This window comes from Thermobia domestica, chromosome 3 (genome assembly GCF_964235325.1).
Source record: "Thermobia domestica chromosome 3, izTheDome1.hap1.1, whole genome shotgun sequence".
NCBI lineage: Eukaryota > Metazoa > Arthropoda > Insecta > Zygentoma > Lepismatidae > Thermobia > Thermobia domestica.
Genome location: NC_137456.1, coordinates 22,637,460 through 22,658,211, shown reverse-complemented (window position 1 = coordinate 22,658,211; position 20,752 = coordinate 22,637,460). Strand labels below are relative to the sequence as shown.

At 37.0% G+C, this 20,752-nt stretch overlaps 1 protein-coding gene across 1 annotated transcript in view; it reads right to left on the bottom strand.

Annotated features, from left to right (window-relative positions):
- Window positions 1–17,665, bottom strand: part of LOC145680228 (uncharacterized) — an 85,973-nt gene extending 68,308 nt beyond the window's left edge. The window contains exons 1-4 of the mRNA XM_081750545.1: window positions 17,543–17,665; window positions 12,917–13,080; window positions 10,433–10,644; window positions 5,471–5,644 (exon numbers count right to left, since the gene is read on the bottom strand). Coding sequence (XP_081606671.1) covers window positions 5,471–5,644; window positions 10,433–10,644; window positions 12,917–13,080; window positions 17,543–17,637 — 645 coding nt within the window. The 5' untranslated portion in view covers window positions 17,638–17,665. The remainder of the gene's footprint in view (window positions 1–5,470; window positions 5,645–10,432; window positions 10,645–12,916; window positions 13,081–17,542) is intronic.
- Window positions 17,666–20,752: the final 3,087 nt, after the last annotated feature.

Here is a 20,752-nt window from a genome sequence, read left to right as displayed (position 1 = left end):
ACCACAAATATACATTTCCCAATTATACACATAGTATCAAAAGTACCATGAAAATCATTATCAAATTATATGCTTAAAAAACATAGTTATAGATATACGACAATCATTTTGGACATGAGTGTACCAGACAATGCAACTGGTTCAAGTATTCTGAAACGAAAACCATTTTTTACACACACAGCAACATCCATTTACATCGATTGTTTTGTCCCACTTTTCGTCTCGTTTGGGAAGCTCTAAGACAAAATATTTAATTTTATTGTTGGTCACTGAGTTATAATTTTTTCAGTTTCTGGGATCAGAACAACCACCATTATTAAAAAAAAAAAAGGGGGGGGAAGGGGTACGGTGGTAGAGGGCTTACCTCTGGTGTGTGCGGTCCCTGGTTCGATTCCCGTCCAAGTAAGCTTGTGGTGGACAACATCGTATTCAGGGTGTCTACTGAGTTTCATTTTCAAAATTCCAGCATATTTCCAGTACATTCAGTATAACTATAAGCAAAATTCCAGTACCTAATACAATGATATTTTTAAAGTTCTTTAAGAATAATCACATTCTTGATGATTATTTCAGGTTTGTAATTATTTTACCATCAAAAGTATATTTTATTTTCAATAAATTTAGTTATCCTTGATTTTTTTCAAATACAAACGATTTTTTAACATTTTTTAAAGGACCTCCCAACTCCCCTCACAGCCCTTCACTCCACCTATTGCTTTAAATGTTTAATTACAAAATGTATACAATTCTTGCTTTGGAAAAATTTACAATCTCAATGAATACAAAATTCTTTCTAAGACTATTAAAACAATTACAAAAAAAGTATTGTTGACAAATTAGCAGTTTCATGATTTTTCCATCGCGCCGTGTGGACTTCGTGGTGGACAAACACCGTGCTCGTGGATTTTCTCGGGGTTCTCCCGTTTCCTCCCACTTTCTTCATTTCTCATTATCACCGTCTCCTTTAGCCTAACCATCGCCGGCTACGATCCCTTAGCGCCTTACCATATCCCTCTCGTAACATGAGATTTAGCGTACAGGGCATAGTTCACCTTTCGGTCGTTGTGGCGCTACTAACGTGCACTAAACAGAAGGACAGGTTGTCTGTCACGTAAGTCTGAGTGGATTTAGACAAGTGTAGTGTGGTCAGGATTGCCAAATAAAAATAGTCTAAATAAGGGATGGGTTGACGAGTTTCAATGAGTATTAACGGGAAGGTTTTAATAAACATGATCTAGTGGTAGAAAATGAACCATGCATCACATAAAAAAGTAGTCATTTTAGGCTGAAAGAAATACAAAAGTATAAACTAATACAAAGAGTTAATATAGATCTAAGAAAAAATAGGTAAATCTTACTTTTAAAACACTGGATTTACGTAATCTAAACTATTTCAAAAATCCTACTTCACGCTTGACTTAACTGTACTTATAATCTTTATCAAGTTTGGATTTTCTTTAGGCTGTCGAAAAACTCAGCTGTCATCAACTGGACAGAAACACATATTTCTGTGTCAGTCCATTTCAAATTCATATGTGAGAAAACTTTCCACAAATGAATTTGACGGTGGGATCCTTAGGCAAAAGGAGACGACTTTAAATAAATTTGGCAACTCGGAGCTTTTCTGAAATAGCATTTGTCATTTACTGGCCACACTCATGACGACTCATTAAAAATTGCGGGCTTTAAAGTCGTTGTCTGAAGTAAATTTGTCATTTGGGCAAAATATGAGACTTTTGCTGCCCCGTATCGAAGCTCCCCGGGACGCGAGATAAAATCATAAAATAAGGGACTGTCCCTTAAAATCCGGGACATTTGGGAACCCTGAGTGTGTTGTTTTACGTGATTTTTCACCTTGCTAAAAAAAAAGTCACGTGGCGTGTGTAGGGACTATAGTTGCATAATACTTGCAGTATCTTTATGTGGTAAAATTAACAACACAAAAATGTTCTTTTATTGTTTTAATTATGGTATATTGTTGTGTATCATTTTGTCTGGGAGCAGTGATATGTTGGTTAGCAGAGCCATTGTATATACAGTAAATCGAATTTTGAAAACTGGATTACAATCGCTGCCTTCCACTGCAAATTCTACTACTATTTCAAAGGAAAATATTCCCGATCACTTTCCTGATTCTGAAACATATATCCCCATACCAGATACAGTTACATAATTGTTAACTGGTTTTCATACTGATCCTAGTAAGTGTTGTTTTTTGCTTGTGTAATTAATTTTATTTATTTATGTTTCTGATTAGTAATGGGATCTAGCGTAGGTTAGAACTTTTCTAAAGAAGAAGGAAAAAAAAAACAGACGTAAAACCTCTAACTTATGTGCAAGAGTGCCGATTTCTGTGTAACTTTGGGGGAGTCCTATGACATATACGCTTTAGTAGAACAGGAATAGGAAGTACCATGTACTGTAGAAATTGGAGAACCTACTTCAACTTAGCATTTTGCCCCCCCCCCCCCCCCATTAGGGGAGCCAATTTCAACTTCGGAAGGCTCGGCCTACAAAGCTTGCCAAAATGGATGCCCTTGCTAATGGGATAGAAGAAGAACCCAGAGCCTATATTTCAGATACTATCTCAGTATTTGGTGTGCCAGTGGTAACCCCAAATTTCCCTAATATTTATCTACAATAGATAAAATGATTTTGTTAATTTTGTGAAATATCGTAGTAATATATTAGTAGAGTCCTATTTACATCTTGCTAAAACAGATAATAATAATATACAAAGATCCCATGTTTTAGAAAGATATTTATGTATTTCTGACAATCTACCATATGAAACCTACTAATATGATAATGCCAGGGAAAAAAAAAAAAAAAATAACCATTTTGCACTAGGAGAAAAACAGACACATTCATTAAAGTGTAAACTAAAAGTGAAATTCAGTTAAATCATAACGCAAATGAAATCCAATCCTTAACAATTCAGTCTGTACACACTATATGCACAATAAGAAATAAGTCAACTCATAACATGTTTAAGAAATTAGTCAATTCATAACATTTTTAAGAAATTAGTCAATTCATAACATTTTAGCCTATTGTTCACTACTATTGTCACAATTTGTATAGTGCTTTAATGTTCCCATTTATGGTTTTCTTTTCAGACATTTTATTAGGAACAGTGAAATTAGCTTCTACTGCTTTCTTAGGAAGTTTTGTAGATCGGAAAATTATTCAAAGTATAGATTGTGCCTCATGTCACAAACTTATCAGTCAGGACAAATGCAATTCCACGCTTATGAACTTGATATATCAACAAGACAGTAGAAACGTAATGTGCTATCCTACAAAAGAACTAGTATGGGTGATTCACGTTGTTGAAAAGGCCCATCGGTTTGTGAACATCCGAATTTCGGAAACTCTTGCCGCCTATATTGTTTCCTTTCTGCAACACGTTTAGTATTTGCAGTGCCTCTTTTCGGACAATCATTCATTCAAATTAAGTGTAAAAATTTGCGATGTAATAGTTCCAGTGTTGCTGAAGAACATAGCAGATGTTGAAACACGATGTTTTGAACATGCGAAATTTCTAAATGCCAAGCCATTATCTGGGGAAGTATTTCGTTTGTAATTTGTAAAGGATTTCTTCCCGGTGTGTTTGTATTATCTTTTATTCTTAATTAATCGATACTAATAGTATTCAATTTTAAAAACAGTTTAGTTTTTGTGATACTATGTGGGGGAGACTTAAGAATTCTTTTCCTGTTATAGCTAGCTATTTCATTTCCCTGCTACACAGAGAAAATATTGGTGCACGTAACTAGCGCCACAGCGGCTCCTAAAGGAACTAGGGCCTGTTCGCTTCTCTGTGCTATTTGGAAAGGCGCTAAGAGATCGTAGCTGGCGATGGCCTAACCGGCATAAACGTGGGACGTTAAACTGATATATTTCTTTTTTTTCAACAAAAACGCAGCATAAACTCCACGAAAATATTAGGTGCATGTATTATTAATTTGTAATAGAAAAGGAGAAATAGGATTTAGTTTTAAAAGTATGATGACCTTTCGTACTGTCCAACTAAAACGTAGGAAACTAGGACAACTTGAATCTATGTAATGTATATTAATACGCGTAATTCAAACAACTGAGCTTCTGCTAGTAAAGAAAGGAATAAAAAGTCTGTCAATATCGATTTTTTTTAATTAAAAAAAAAATCGGTTGTTACCTTTACTTCTCAAATACTGTGAATTCTAGTTTATACTTTGGAGAGCTAATATTCTATAAATGAATCAAGGAAATTGCTTACTTATTTGACCAGTAATTTATAATTTCTTTGGGATGATATAAAGAAAGAAAAAAAATATAGCAATAATACAAACACATAAAAAAAATAAATTTGTACCTTTAAGTCCCATGCTTATACTCTTTGGGTTGAGGAAGACGGTCGAATAATAAATATGAATGATCATGAAAGAAAGGGAGAAATGAGAATGGGGGGGGGGAGGCAGAACGTACTCAGTCAATCGTATATAGTTCTTATGATAACCCTTTTTAAGCACGTGAGGGACAAGGGGCATAATAATTGGTGAGAGATTGAAGTGTTAAGACGGGAACAAAGAACGCTGATCAAAAAAGTGGAAGGAAGCTAGATTTATTTAAAAAAAAAAAAAAAAAAAGCAGGACTGTGTTATGTATTGGAATGTAGAACTTAAAATTGACGATCAATGGGGCAAGTTATTGGAAAGACTTATATAGCTTAGTTTTCTGCCGGACCAAGGTTGGAAAAGGATTTATGGTGTTTAGTTTCACTTTTGTCAACTTCTGAACGATTGGCTGAGTATTTTATAGTGTATTGTATTTCTCTTGTATTTTACAGTGTCTGATAAAGCCAATATGTTCACTTAGTTGGCAAAACTGTTAAGCTAGGTTGCCATGCTTCAAGAATCTTGTAGCTGTCATTAAAAGCCTTGCAACTCCATCTTTCTATTTACTGTTTACACAGTTACAATTTTTTGAAAGCAAGAAAGATATCACCACTCATGCAGCACTGCACTCTAGTGATTAAATAGTGAACCTCCTCCTTAAAAAAAGTGTATTTTGGCGCTCTTCCCCTCCTCGTCCAAAAGAATCCGTCGTTTCGGAAGCGGCGTTTTTTTTGAGGGGGGGGGGATCAGTGGGAGGGCGATAGCAGGTAGCAAGCACGACAACCCATAAAGTTGAACATGGTTTGACTGCTTGCAACATGAAAATAATGTTGCATGTTACTTTCAGGATTATATTTACATGGAGAAATATTGTACGGTTGCACGATATTTTTTTAATGACAGCTACAAGATTCTTGCAGCATAACAACACAGCTTAACACAGTTATATATTTTTTTTTAAAATAAACGTTGTTATGTTCAGTGATTTAATTTCTAGTTTAAGTTAATTAGGATAGCAAAGCTCAAATGAACCAGTTAATTCTAATCCAAGATTACCATTATTTTACTAAGCACTATTCTCAACAACTTACATCAACTTTTCCTTTAAATTTCCCTCTTTCATCTCCAAGTTGCTTCATGACCGCTAAATAATGACTAAGTTTATGATCGGATAATTCCATACCATTTAACTGGCCTTCCAACACAAACTTATCAACTACACGCTGTTGTTCCTCGGTTAACGAACTTTTATTGGCACTGATTTCCTGCAAAGATAATCAGATTTATTAATTATTACTGTATTGCGGAACAGTCACAAGTGAATTACTATTAACATATGTCTATTTCTACCTAGTTATATCATAAATACTGTCACAAAGTTTGGAGTGGCGCTGTAGGCATCCGGAGTGGCACAGTGCTGCCATCTGTGTATAAAGCGGAAGATGCATGTAGTGTGTGTTTGACTGTTCATAACATACGTTGATATTGTACTGACAGTGAGTTCTGATGGAGTGGGGCGATTACGAAAATCGTGTAGCAGTAATTGCACTACACAAGGTCGGGAAGACAGCAGGTGAGATTTTCAATCTACTGAAACCCCTACAAATCAGCAAGAGATTCGTGTATCGCGCCATACAGCGATACACCGAGACTGGAACGGCAGCTGACCGCTCAAGGAGTGGCACACCACGAACGGTACAAACTCCGCAGGTCCAGAAAGCAGTTGCAGCAAGAATTCGAAGAAATCCTGTTCGAACAGAAAGTGTGATGGCTGCTGAGATGAACATAAGCAGAAATTCTGTCTCGTGTGCTCAGGAGTGGCCTACATCTACGGGCGTATAGGAGGCGGACTGGTCACTTTCTGACCCAAACATTAATGTAGCAGAGGGTCCTTAAATCAAAGAGACTGTTGCGGCGTTACGCCTACGATCTGCACAGAGATTCTGTTCACTGACGAAAAGATGTTCACAATTGAGCAGGCCTACAACGCCCAAAATGACAGTGTGTATGCCACGTCATCTACTGCAGCTGCTGAGGCAGCTCCAAGGGTTCACAGGGCACATCATCCTGCCTTAGTGATGGTTTGGTGGGGAGTGAGCTACTCAGGCACAACCCAGCTGCATTTTTGCGAACAAGGTGTTAAAACATCTGCCAAGGTGTACCAGGACACAGTGCTAACACCTATAGTGAAACCACTGTCTTTTACCATGTTCCCTGGAGAAGGATGGACCTTTCAGCAGGATTCCGCTCCAGGCCGCAAAGCGAAAACAACCCAGGACTGGCTGGCACGGAACGTCCCCGACCTTATTTCTACCGCTGATTGGCCTTCTAGCAGTCCGGACCTTAATCCGTTGGATTACAAACTTTGATCAGTCCTTCAGGCAAAGGTCTGCCATAAATGGCATCCATCTGTCGACAGTCTGAAATAATTCTTGACCCGTACAGTGAACAATTTTCCCATGGACGTGGTGCCTAATGCCATTGACCAGTGGCCGGACAGACTTCGTGCTTGCATCAAGTCCAAGGGGGGACATTTCGAAAAGTGATTCGTGCGTCAGGTGTACAATATATCAATGTAAAACATGACCAAAATATTTGGCCTTGGTGTTAATACTCTCTGTGTTATTCACATACAAACTTGTGACAGTATTTATTATATAACTAGGTAGTGACAAGATGATTTTTGTTTCGCATATTTTTAAAACTCTTTTTAAGCATTTTTACCTATCTATAATTTCTTTCCTATGGTTTAAATCCTTTTCGAAGTGGGCCTAGGCTGAAGATGAAGACAATGTTCTTCGAAAGTATTTCCTAGTGATGTGGTTTGTTTCTTGCGGTGACTATTAGCCTTTTACTTACGTTATTTCTAAAGATTTATTAATGTTGAGTTGAATCCCTTACCGACATTATCTCAATTACAATTCTAATCGCGTTATAATCTGCTATTATATCCTTCTTGTTCATTTATTTATTTCACGAACTTCTAAATACTTTCTGTGATGGCAGTTTACACTAGAAGCTCTAACAATGAACAACGGCACCAATAACAATGCGAAAGAAAATAGAAGTCTGCCGGTTAAGTCCTAGATACTGAATTAGGGATGCTATATTTGAAAAGTGAAAATCTAGAACATTATGCTTTCATACACAAAGCGTGAAAAAGTGTACGACTGGACTGAGACTCGAACCCAGAGTCTTCGGTGCACCGTGTCGATGCGTGAATCACTACGCTACCCAGCCAACTCCTAGAACTACCATACACTCTTCCATTCTTCGGTACTCTTCAACTCACTAGAAATGACTCCAAAGTTGAACTTGGAATCTGGAATAACCTATATATTTCCTAAAAGGATTTGTTGAGCAAGTTCCAAAACAGGTTTCAATTCCTTGCCCGAAAGTGACCCCACCTCTTCAGGGTTGGAAATATATAAAACAACTTGACTTATACACCCTATATATCAAAGTGTTGGGCATGACTAGTAGATTAAGAATATAATATGCACTACCCAATTATATTCTATATCAAGATAATAAACCAACAAAAAATGATTATTTTACTATAAATATCCTATATTAGTGAACCTCACTATCACGCCTAGAGTGATCGTGAGACAATGTAAATTACGTGGCACTCACACCTTAAAAACGAAGGGCAAGTCCTGGCACCACCATCTTCCAGGATCGTGACGTGTAAGTTACACGGCTCTCACACATAGCCAAACAATAAAAACTAAGCTCCGGCAGACAACACCCAGCCGGAGCCTTCTTCTCTTTCATCGCCCGGGTCTTGTCGTGGCTAAAGGCTGACCAATCGGGTTTATATAGCTACAAAGAAAGAGCGGTTCGGATCGAGTAAAGAGCTCAAAGTGCCACCACGACTAATTTTCCCTAATTAGTAACTCAAAATCTATTGAACGATTTTGTACCGTGTGAGCTATCAAACAACTCGTCTGGATGAGCAGTTGACGAATATGTAATGAACGTACTGATCTAACAACGCATATAGTTGAAATCGTGGGAAATATAGAAATTGAAATACGTACACCGAATGTGTCACATCTAGCCATAACAATAAGTCACATTAGTTGTGATACCAAATGACTTACTGTTGACAGGATATTACGGATATGCTTTTCTCAACTTTATAGGTCCACTAATATGGGATATTTATAGTGAAATAATTTTTTTTTTTTTTTTTTTCTTCATTAATATAGGATATAATTGAGTAGTGCATATTATATTCTTAATCTACTAGTCAAGCAAATCACTTTGATATATGGGACATATAAGTCAAGTTGTTCTATATATTTCCAACCCTGAAGGGATGAGTTACTTCCGGGCAAGGAACTGAAACTTGTTTTGGAACTTACTCGACAAAGCCTTTTAGAAAATACAAGAATTATCCCAAGATTCAATGTTCAACTTTGGAGTCATCCCTTGCCAGACCACGTGACTTGTATCACAACCAAATATTCAAATTCAGTGTCTATGTTCAGAACACTGCTGTTCGGGGAACGGATGGGGTAACGTAGTGGTTAACGGGTTGAACCTGGGTTCGAGTCCTGATCCAGACGTACCCTTTTTCACTCTTTGTATATTATTAAATTTGCAAAAATGAAATGAAATGAAATCTTTAAGTTTTACGTCCCACGGTTATGCCGGTTAGGCTAAAGGAGACGGTGATGATGAGAGATGAATGAAATGGTGGAATGAAGAAAGTGGGAGGAAACGGGAGAACCCCGAGTAAACCCACGAGCGCGGTGTTTGTCCACCACAAAGTTCACTTGGCGGGGGCTGGGATCGAACCCAGGACCCCAAGCACCAGAGGTGAACGCTCTACCACTGAGCCACCGCGCCCCCCATTATTAAATTTGCACCTAAAGTTTAAATCCGTTGTTTCGTCCTTTCATTAACACTAAAAAAAGACCTAAAACAAAGTATTTAACACCCCAAAAACTTATAAATAAAAACTAACCCCCCCCAAAAAAAACTCATAAATAAAAACTAACATTATTGAGTTACTAGCTACAAGACCCACAATATTACGCTACGCAGTGAACAACACTCACAATTAGTTCAACAACCACCATTCCGCACCTACTGACTACTGAGAATAGAGCTGCTGAAACTAAAGGAAAAAAAATCCATGTCGGCGTGAAACATGAGATCACTGTAAAGTGTGTGTAACAGCGTAAAGAATTAAATTTCTACCTCCTAGTTTTCTACCTATCCAAATTTTTGAAAATTTTCTGTTTTTTTTTTTAGGGGGTTTCCGATATTACTAGAAACCTAATCAATGCTAGCTCTTGGAATCTTCTTACATAAACGTAAACCCCTAACTTTCTTCTTCGCATTATCGAGACCAGCAGCTACAGAAATACAAAGGTAATTACTGGAAGATGATATTGTAACATAAAACACAACCCAAGTTTTAAACATCAACTTCTGATCTCTAGACAGATGCACAGACATACCCTTGAGAAAATATACAATATGATTTTTATCAAAACGAACTGTATTTTTTCGTAGTTTATATCGTAAAGTTATTTTTGTTTGCATATGTGCAAAAACTGCAACATGGAGTGGGATTTTACCCTTTTTTACTCCTTGACTGAGCTCCTTCGTGGCTAAGCGGTTAGCGTACGCGCCTTTGGCGTGGGTGACCCGGGTTCGATTCCCGGCGGAAGTTTATGTGGTTCGGATTCCACGTTAATCAGTAGGTCCACGTCTCATATAGCCTCGCTGCTGAACGGGACGTTAAACACAATCAGATCAACTCAACTCAACTCCTTGACTGTCGAATTCCAACTCTCAACAAACAGGATTATTTCGGATAGCTGAAGGAAGAGGAAGGTATATACCAAGCAACTTTATAGAGAGTCATCATGGAACAGACATACAGATAAATGTCGATCGAATCGAATGTTAAGAAAGGCTGCTAAGTTCGCTTCTATAACTTACAATAAATTTACTGGTTCTAACTACGAACAAAAGCTAGGGCCAACTTATGAGTGATAGACAAGTGAACAGAATATAAGCACACAAAACCTTACCTTGCACGTTTTAAATATCGTTGAACTCTGGAATCGATTACCACGAGCCTTTCTAGCTCGTTCGTGCATGGAGACATAGCTCTTGGACGGCATCACGCTTTGGTTAGTTAGGTACATATTCTTCACATTTCCCCATGCGTAATCCAAAGGCACACCAACCTTCTCCAACGGATCAAATACCTCCGAAAAAGTCTTGGGAGTATCGGGCTTCGCTGCAAAACAATAATAGCTTTTATTTACGAAAATAACAGGAAGGAATGAAGAGAAGTGTCACGTGTACACCATGTGAACGAGTTTGCATAGCGTGATAACTTTATCAATTAATATTGAAACCGAAAGTGGTAATCGATTTCTACATTTCCGGTTTTCGTAGAGATTAGAATGGCGTTCAAATACATCATTGGGATGTGTAGTTCTGCAGAAAACCACTCTTCGCTATCAATTACCGTTTAAACTTTATAGTGAATGTTATGACCGGAAGTGACAGAAGTCAACCACTTCTGGTTTAAAGAGGGTTATGAGAGACTATAGTACTTATTTTTAGAGTGGTAATTCGATTCTGGAACACCACTTCTCGCTATTTCTCATTGTTTTTGGTCTATATTCACCAATATTGAAACCGGAAGTTGTAGTGAATTTCTGCAACTTCCGGTTTTAGTAGGGAGTTAAGGGTGGAGATGAAGTGTATTCTTGGGGCGCTTAATCGATTGCAGAAAACCGCTTCTCACTATCTCGTATTACCGTTTCTGCTCTATTGTGATCAACGTTAAAACCAGAAATGGTTATTTTTCACCACTTCCGGTTTGGAAATCACCTCCATCTTTGAACTCTAATTCTAACCTTTGACCCTCTGAAGCTGTTGAAGTGACCATTAAAACCATAGGTACAAAACTAATTCGGTCACAAGCTACTTACATATTAACAGGACTTAGCACCATCATAGGAATGACTCAAAAACAACCCGTTGCATTTCACTTTGACGCAACAATTTAAATTTGCCAAACTACCACTATACTGTTCAACCAACATACTCCACTGAGTATATCAGAGGTCAAGGTGTTTACTAAAAAAATATGAAAACATCACCGTTCAATAATCAGTATACAATGAGAATGAAAACAACTTTGCAAGCTCACATTCGTGCGGAGTGTAATTCGAACCTAAAGTTGTTTTACATTGAACAGCTAATTGGATTGTTTTGTAACATTTGTCGCAAATCAGTAATATACACGTTGCGCTTAGAAATTCCGAGATTTAAAATTGGTGACACTTCATCTTGAACCCAGTAGAGTCAGTGAGGGTAATTATGAGACAGATTTCACAATTTTCCCCACGTTACTCAGCTTACATTAGCTTTGAAACCAGTTAACCTAGGCATCAGTTTATGATGCCAATAGAGTAACAATTTGCTGCCAATAAATATCCTGTCATGTCATAAGTTGATGAGTAAATGTTAAATTAATGCTGTCTCATAATTTCTCTCCAAAAGGGTAATTATGAGACACCTGCTGTCCCCGGCTTTCTGTATGTGATATTGAAGTACGAAGGAGTCCAATTGCGAGACAAAGAAGTCTTCGTTATTTTGTGTTTATTACATAAACATATACAAATATTTGGCTGAGTTACAAGAAAATAACTAAGAAAGAAAATGGAAATAGCTACTAATGTTATTTTAACATTTTTGTGAGGTGACTATAATAGGCTTATAGGCTAATAGCCTATATTAGATAGTTTTAGGTTACAAAACAGACTTATGAACAAATTTAGACCAAGTTCTGGGCTGTTCACTAAAAACAACTTCTATTTCTTTATATGTAGCTTAGGCTACTTTTAGCAAAATAATGTAGGTCTACAACTTTGAAAGTTACTAAGAAACAAGATTATAGAACTAGCTAAACTAAAGAATACAGCTTTTTTGAAACTTAACATACTAGGATATAGAGACAGATTCCTGCATGTGTCTTATAATTACTCTCCATATAAGCAAAATAAGAGATACAACAACAAGAAAATTTGTAACTCTGAAACAAAAGCCCAACGGACAAATTCAATTTAAGCTGTAACTGCTGACGTACAAGGCTTCCACCAACACCCATTGGTTTCACAATAGTGATATTACTGCACAAGTAGATATGATGTTAATGTTTACGATTATGTTTTCAAGTTAAGTAATTCTCAAGTTAATGATATGATTTCAAATCTCAAAACAAATTTGTCCGTTGTACATCCAAACTTTTGTAAACTGAAACTTAAAGATGTAGACAGAGCAATGTGAAAGATGTTACTAAATACCTGTGCTCTTGTATTTACCTACAATAGTTAAAGATCAGTGAGGGGTGTCTCATAATTACCCTCACTGACCCTACTCCTTTCTTTCAGTTAACGATATTTAAAAGTACGAATCGTAGAAAACATTTACCCTAACTTAGAAGAAAAATACGCAAAAGGAGATTCTAGAATAGTGTAATCCGTTCTTTAACTTACCTTCTAAGTCATTTTCAAGTTTAAAAATATTTGCTTCAAAGTCTAATGTCAACTTTCCCAATGCACCGTAACATTTTTCAGTTGATAAACTACTGAATTCTGGGTAGCCATCGGTTGTAAGCAGGGAGTTGTCTTTCGTTCCCTCTGAAGGCCATTCTGGTAACCTGTCAATGAGAAAAAAAGAAACGATAAGAATAACACACGATGATATTATCTACAGCTTAAATCAGCCATTGTTTCTAATTCATGTTAATTTATTAATACTACTACTAATAATAATAATAAAGAAGGGAAAGAGGTACATGTGGTATTTATTGATCTAGAAAAGGCTTTTGACCACGTGAATTGGAAACTGCTGTTGGAAGTTCTAAAGAAAGGTGGGCTGGAGTGGAAAGATCGAAGACCTCACAAGAAACTTATATATGAACCAACAAGTAAGTGTTAGAATAGGGGAGGAAATGACAGAAGAGAGTGCAATTGGAAGGGGAGTTCGACATGGATGGGGTCTCTCGACAACATTATTTAATATCTATCTAGAAAAGAGAGTGAAAAAGAGCAATGCATAATGAAGACAGCATTTCAGTAGAAGTTAGAATGATTAGGCGTATACGGTTTGCAGATAAAATGGCGCCTGTTGTGGAATCTGAAGAGAACATCAATATGATGTTAGAAAACTACAGGAAGGGCTGTGAAGAATATCAGATGAAAATAAATATTAGACAGTCAAAAGCCATGGTGACTGGAACGATGCGGTCGGTGTCAAACAGAAGTAGGAGCGGAGAAAACAGAACAGGTAACTAGTTTTCGATATATGCATCGTATTATTACTGATGATATGAAGTGTGAACGTGAAATAAAAGCAAGGATAGGAATGGCGAAAGAAGCCTTTAGGAGGAAGAAAATACTATATGTGGGACCTTGTATAAAGAGTTGAGAAAAAGACCCATAAAATGTTTCATGTGGAGCATTGTGCTCTATGGGTCAGAAACATGGACATTACGCAAAAATAATGAAAAACGACTGGAAGCGTCTGGAAGATGGGTGTGGAGAAAAACGGAGAGAATTAGCTGGGTTTAACGGAAAACGAATGAAAGCGAGTTAAAAATGGTGGGGAAGGAAAGAACTGTATCATGAGGAACGTGCTAGAGGGGGCTTGCAGGAAAGAGAAGGAAGGGACGAAGAAGATTACAATTGTTGGACGATATCAAACCACAAGAATCGTACGTGAAGGCGAAGAGGTTAGCGAAAGATCATGGAACAAGGAAGCTTCTCAGCTGCGGCAAGTGGGCTGCCAATAGTGGCAGAATACCTACAATGATGATGATAATTAATAATAATAATAATAATAATAATAATAATAATAATATAAATACACAGATTTATTACTACAAGCTAGAAACAGTTTTATTAAGAAGAAACGAAACAAATAATGGACTTTATATTCAATGCATGCGCCCTTTGTGTTTAAGTCTTTACATTTATTATAGCTTAAGTTGACGATATCAACCTGATAGCACTTGATACAACGACAATACAGCAGAAATGAAAAGGTTTATTGAACTCCTGCTATGATATGGGTTTAGAAGTATATGCAGAGAAAAGTAAATACATGGAAATTTCTGAGACCATAATACTGCAGATTATGGATAGATAAAAACATCAAGAAATACTTTCGACAAAATGGACACTTTCAAATATTTAGGACGAACATTAACAGATAAAAGCCATATCCACGAAGACACTAAATGTCGCCTGGAAGCAGGGAATTCATGTTGTTATTCAGCCCAAACTTAAGTCTTTGTGAATTCTGTCGAATTTGAAGCTTAAAATATATAAAATGATAATCATGCCTGATGTGTTGTATGGTTGCGATACACGGTCGCTTACATTGAGGGAAGAACGAAACAAACTGGAAGCATTTGAAAATAAAAAAAAAAATGAAAATGAAATGAAATGAAATCTTTGAGTTTTACGTCCCACGGTTATGCCGGTTAGGCTAAAGGAGACGGTGATTATGAGAAATGAATGAAATAGTGGAATGAAAAAAGTGGGAGGAAACGGGAGAACCCCGAGAAAACCCACGCACACGGTGTTTGTCCACCACAAAGTCCACTTGGCGGGGGCTGGGATCGAACCCGGGACCCCAAGCACCAGAGGTGAACGCTCTACCACTGAGCCACCGCGGCCCCCATTTGAAAATAAAATCCTCAATTCGGCGAATATTCGGACCCGAGATGGACGAGAATGGTGGCGGTAACTTCATAACGAGGAACTGCACAATTTATACCAATTATTTAACACCATTATGTTATCAAGTCTAGGACGCTCAGGTGAGCAGGTCAATGTAGCCAGAATAGAGTAAAATAAGAAACATTTCAAAATTTTAACTGACCTTTTTACTAGTCTCCCGCCGTCTGTTGCAGAAATCTCTGTGCAGAGCGGGATGTGTGATTAGGCCTTATCCATATGCACACGGACTTGGACTTGACTTACTGCATTTCTATACAAACGGGGCAGATCTTACGTATAAATTGATGTGAGAATATGTAGCTTATAAAATGTGAAACTGTTTTGCCGCTTTAGGCACCTGCAGAATCGTAACCTTGCCTTCACAACAGAATCCCGCGACAACTAAAAATCCCTTTGCACTGACGAATTAAATCAGGGCGGGTTTTTGCATCTCGTCGGGTGTAAAGTTACGGCTGGAATTTTGCCATACTCTAATAGAGAAAATCCAAGCTTCACCGTGTGTAGCAACACAGTTTTTTTTTTTTATATATTTAACCCTCCTAAAGTCAATCTGTACAATTCATGCAATTCCTCCCTTACAGTAAGGTAAGGAAACAAATTTACGATTTCAGTGAAACATTGTTTTCGTTATTTCTGAATGAAAGATTTTGCATCACTTAACAGTTGAAAGGTACTACTTTTGCGCAGTAATACAGTAGGGATGCATACTTCGTGAGGAATAAAGAACGCAGGAAATTTACAATTATTTTCGAGATAGAAAACTGAAGTAGGTAATGAACGAGGAGTAATTGTGAATAAAATATATTAACAGAACCATAAAGGGGTAAATAATGTTTAAAACAGATAGGTTAAGTGCGGTATCGCCTGGTCAATTTTAGTAAATTTACTGGGTCAATTGGAAAACTTATTTTGGTTTGTGAGTGAAAGTCAGGTATGGGGAACAGTTGAAGTTAAGAAAGTGGTTCTTGTTTTTGATGTAAGCAGCACAGTATGTGGAGGCGGAGGGTACTATTTGGTGGAGAGGCACACTTCTTATTCTTTAGTCCCAGGAAAGACAGTATGGAAATAGTACGCAAATTTCTACATGATTGTACACGATTTTCTACGCGAAATTAGAAAGTTTATAAGTTTCTGTTTTGAAAGTCTAACCTAATTTAGTATATTTTGGTTCCTCTTTTTGGATGGCGTTCATTATCTCCCCAAATCCACATCAATTTTTTTATGCCACATACTATGTTTTGCACCATCCTTCTTTATATGTATACAAACCGTCGCTGACGCGCCTGCCCTCGATGGATGCAACCCCTCGCTATCGCTAGTTTTCCTGTTGCGCTCCTGCTCTGAATCGGTTAGATAGCATTTATGGTATTTAGTGGCACCTAGCATAAGTTGAGGAAGCATTTAGTATCTCCCCAACTCCTTTCACAGCTCCTGAACCGAGTATCTTGTTTTTGTCTAAACTGTGACAAAAGTAGAAAAAAACAGGCCCTGCGAGGCTTCTAGCCCCCTTCGCTCGCTCAGCTATATTTTGTAAAGTAAATAACACTTGAGATCTTATATGTGCAAGATTAGGGGAGATACTAAATACCAGCCCAAGTTGATTAGTGTCTTTTACACAATAGTTCTGATCGCGTACTTACACTGTCGTCCTCCTAATGTCAATGTGAAAAGAGGAATGCAAGTCCACACCCTATCGATACCTTCAGAGCCGGTACTTGAGCCAGAGTCAGAACAAAGTGATTTGGAGAAGAAATTAAATAATATCCCCTTCCTTTCGATTTCTTGGGAAAGTTTACATACCTCCATTTTGAAGGCCTAATCTAATATAATCTAATTCATTACATTTCTGAATTTTTTCCGAATTTTCATGTGGTCCGGCGATACAGCACTAATGGCCAGATTTTCGTTCTTTCTGGGGACCGGCACGGGGGACCGATGGAATCTGAGACCTATACGATCGAAACACCTATTCTACCTATACATTTGCTAACTAAATACATAAAATGAGTGTTGCTAACTTCATCACCCTGTAACTATATTTCAGTAGTTGTAAATTACAACAAGCTCAGTCAAACCCTACTCAAAATATAAAATCTATACTAAAAATTTAATGAAGTACAAGGCTATTTTCATAACAGTACCACTCCCTCCGTATGTGAAACTACACTTTACAGAATTATAAATTGTGAGAAGGGATTTATAGTTAGTATAAATTACAATCCAATGTGAACGAGAAGGAAAAGAACTCTTTTTCAATTCTGATAAAATTATACAACTTAAAAGGAACCGGTATCCCAAATCCAGTTTAAATAGTGTAACTTTAAAAGAAACAATAAGGCTTATATATTAAAACAGTGTTAACTTATTGATTCTTACAGTACAATATATCCACTTCTCACTTGATTTGATGTTGAAATTAGCCTTCCTAAATTAAATATTTTCACATTTCTTCTGCTTAAGAAGGCTGCCATGTTTGAGTAAACAAAAACGTAACGATATGATGGACTCGAGATATTACAAGAAATCTAGTATTGGCTATAATGTAATGTAATGAATTTTATGTATCTCTTTCTATCATCTGTAGGGAATAAATATGAATCTTGAATGTTTCTTTGAACACTGATTTAACATAAATAAGTTAATTCAATTTAAAAATTATGATGAATGCCGCAGTCTTGTTTGTAATACATGCAGGTGAAGAAGAAAGTATACATAATACAAGGTGACCAGACGTCCCGTTTTAGCCGGGACAGTCCCTTATTTTCAACTGTTGTCCCGTTTTTTTCTGATTCTCAAACGGGACGCTTAACTGTCCCGTTTTAAGCAAACATGACCCAGGTGGCCCGTAATTATTATTCAAAATATAAATGGTCAATGTTAATTCTACACTCTTCCGTACTAACACTCATTGGGAAGGTTCAGGCATGCCTAGAGCTTCTGAATATTCAAATGAGAATTGAGTGTTCTGTGGTTCAAGTGGGAATTGAGTGGGAATTCTGAGTGTTGAAGTAGTTAAAAGTATTGTTGGGTAGTACTTGTGTAGTACTTGTGTAGAAACGCTGTGTTATCATTCTTACTTGTGTATTTTGTAAATTGAAAACACTGCTGAGTCCCAAAATGCAATGTGGAAATCTCCCACCCACCCCTCCGTCGCCGATTCGTATGCGTCCCGTTTTTAAAAGTAAAAGTTCTGGTCACCTTGAATAATATGTACATTTTTTATTAATCTCTTTTAATAACCATTATTCTCGTAATGGATCGTCATTTTGTGGTAATATATACAAGGTGACTTGTTAGGAAACCCACAAGGAAGTGCAAGGAGTTGAACGAGCGCAAGTAGTCGAGTAGCACAGAGGAATAGGGCGTCAGAGGCGCAGCAATGGTTGTCCTTTGAAGCCATAATTAATGTAATGTTTCGTCTATTCAGAGATTGGGTTGTATTTAAAAATATATAGCTTGTAAACAGTGGTGCTATTCTATCTTTCAACAACCGTTCTCTCTCTCTCTCTCCATATATACATATATATATATATATATATATATATATATATATATATATATATATATATATATATATATATATATATATATCACGTTGCTTCGAAGGTATACATCTCGAGAACTAATGAAGACATTGGAGATAAAACGTATTGCAGATAGGTAGCACAAGTAATATGCATTAGTGGCTGTTCACATATTATGTAACGTTGTTTTTGATCAATTTTACCTTCTCTCTTGTCAAAATTCGTAATGCAAGGCTGAACCCCTCCCCCTTTTTTACGTAACACTTTTTGATTTTTGTTTTTTCACCAGTTTTGCTTATTTTTGGGATTATCACAATAAAAAGAAAATAATTTTAATGGCAGAACTTATCTTTACAAAATGCTTGTATTTTGAATATATTTGTAGTGTTTTTTTCGCAACAAATCAAAGTATTAGAAAATGGTGGTACCGTAACAATATTTTAACCCCATAAGGTTGTTTAATTAACCAGTCTTAATTATTCGAAATTCCATATTGTCATTTTTTCAAGGAGATTGCACCCAACCTCTTAGGTCACCGATGATTGACAAGGAGGAAAGCTAGAGGAGGGTGCAGGGCAAACATGATCTAGAGAATTGATATTGACCTCTTTTTTTTCTGCAATCAAGGATGCGTCCTGTATTTGAAGTTTCCCGGTGTCGACGATACAAAGAATTTCTCTTCCCCGTAGATCACAGATTCGACGTGGCTGCACACGTGAAGGAGCAGGGACATCTCGTTTGTGAACTAGCTTTCGGCCATCTTCTTTGAACTTCAGTTTACCAATTTTTAAATTCTTCTTGTCCTAAATCAGTGCCAGATTGCGAATAAACTGGATTGCCAGATTGCGAATTTTCTTTTGGAAAATTCAAATCTAAAGATAAAAAATTTAGTATATGGATATCAAACGAATTCAGTTTTTAATACCTTATTTTGCCTGGATCGTTCTATCGCGGAAAATATTATTTAACGAAAAAGAGTTTCTTCTGTTTCACACGCGAAATCCCTTGGAAGAATAGAGTGGGTAATGATTCAAATCAAGAGTTAGAAATCTGTTCTCAGAAATAGCGATACGAGTGGGAACGCTAGGGCATTTTCAAGCGGTAGTTACGATCTCTAACAACTAACTCCAGAAAAGCGTGTACCGTAAATGCATTGCGACGATAGCTACAAAACAGAATTTTATTGTATTGTATACACACAGGGTTCATCACCATTTATGATGGTGTCTAGTAGCGTCTTCAAATCCCTTCTGCATAATTCAATTTATACAGGAAGTATATTGTCAATTTTCCAAAACAACATAAATATTTATTTATAAAAATGAAAAGAACTGAATAAAATTATTTTTAAAATAGATTGCATATAAACCTGAGAATAAAAATAAAGGTTACAGAAAAAACACGTTACGTAACGAAGACGTTAACCCCCTCCTCCCTCGTCTCATACTAGGGATGGTACCGAGACCGAGACCGAGACGGACTTTTATATACCGAGACGAGACCGAGACCGAGACGGACTTTTAAATACCGAGACGAGACCGAGACCGAGACAGACCTCTATAAATCGAGACGAGACCGAGACGAGACTTAGGTCAGTCTCGAAAGTCTCGGTCTCGTCTCGAATATTGATATAAATAAATACTAAAATTTCCTTCTCTCAAAATTTGTTTCGTTGCTGTGTTAGATAATATGAGAACGGTTGACTGATGTACAGTGGCGTATTTAGGGGCTGGTTATCGGGCTCAAACCACTCCCGAAATAAATTTGTGACAATTTTTTGCATTGCACGGACAACGCAAATGTTTTTCACTCGTACCTCAAGCCTCTCCCGAAACAAAATCCACTGCTGATGCGAATAGAATTCTCTCTCTCTCTCTCTCTCTCTCTATATATATATATATATATATATATATATATATATATATATATATATATATATATATATGGTCACGGTGCCACCCAGGTCCGCCCTGCATGGGTTCCCGGGGCCCAACTTTAATTTTAAGTGGAAGGAAGGAGTGAGTGGTACCTCGTTCGATAGATCTTGAAAAACAAAAAAGCT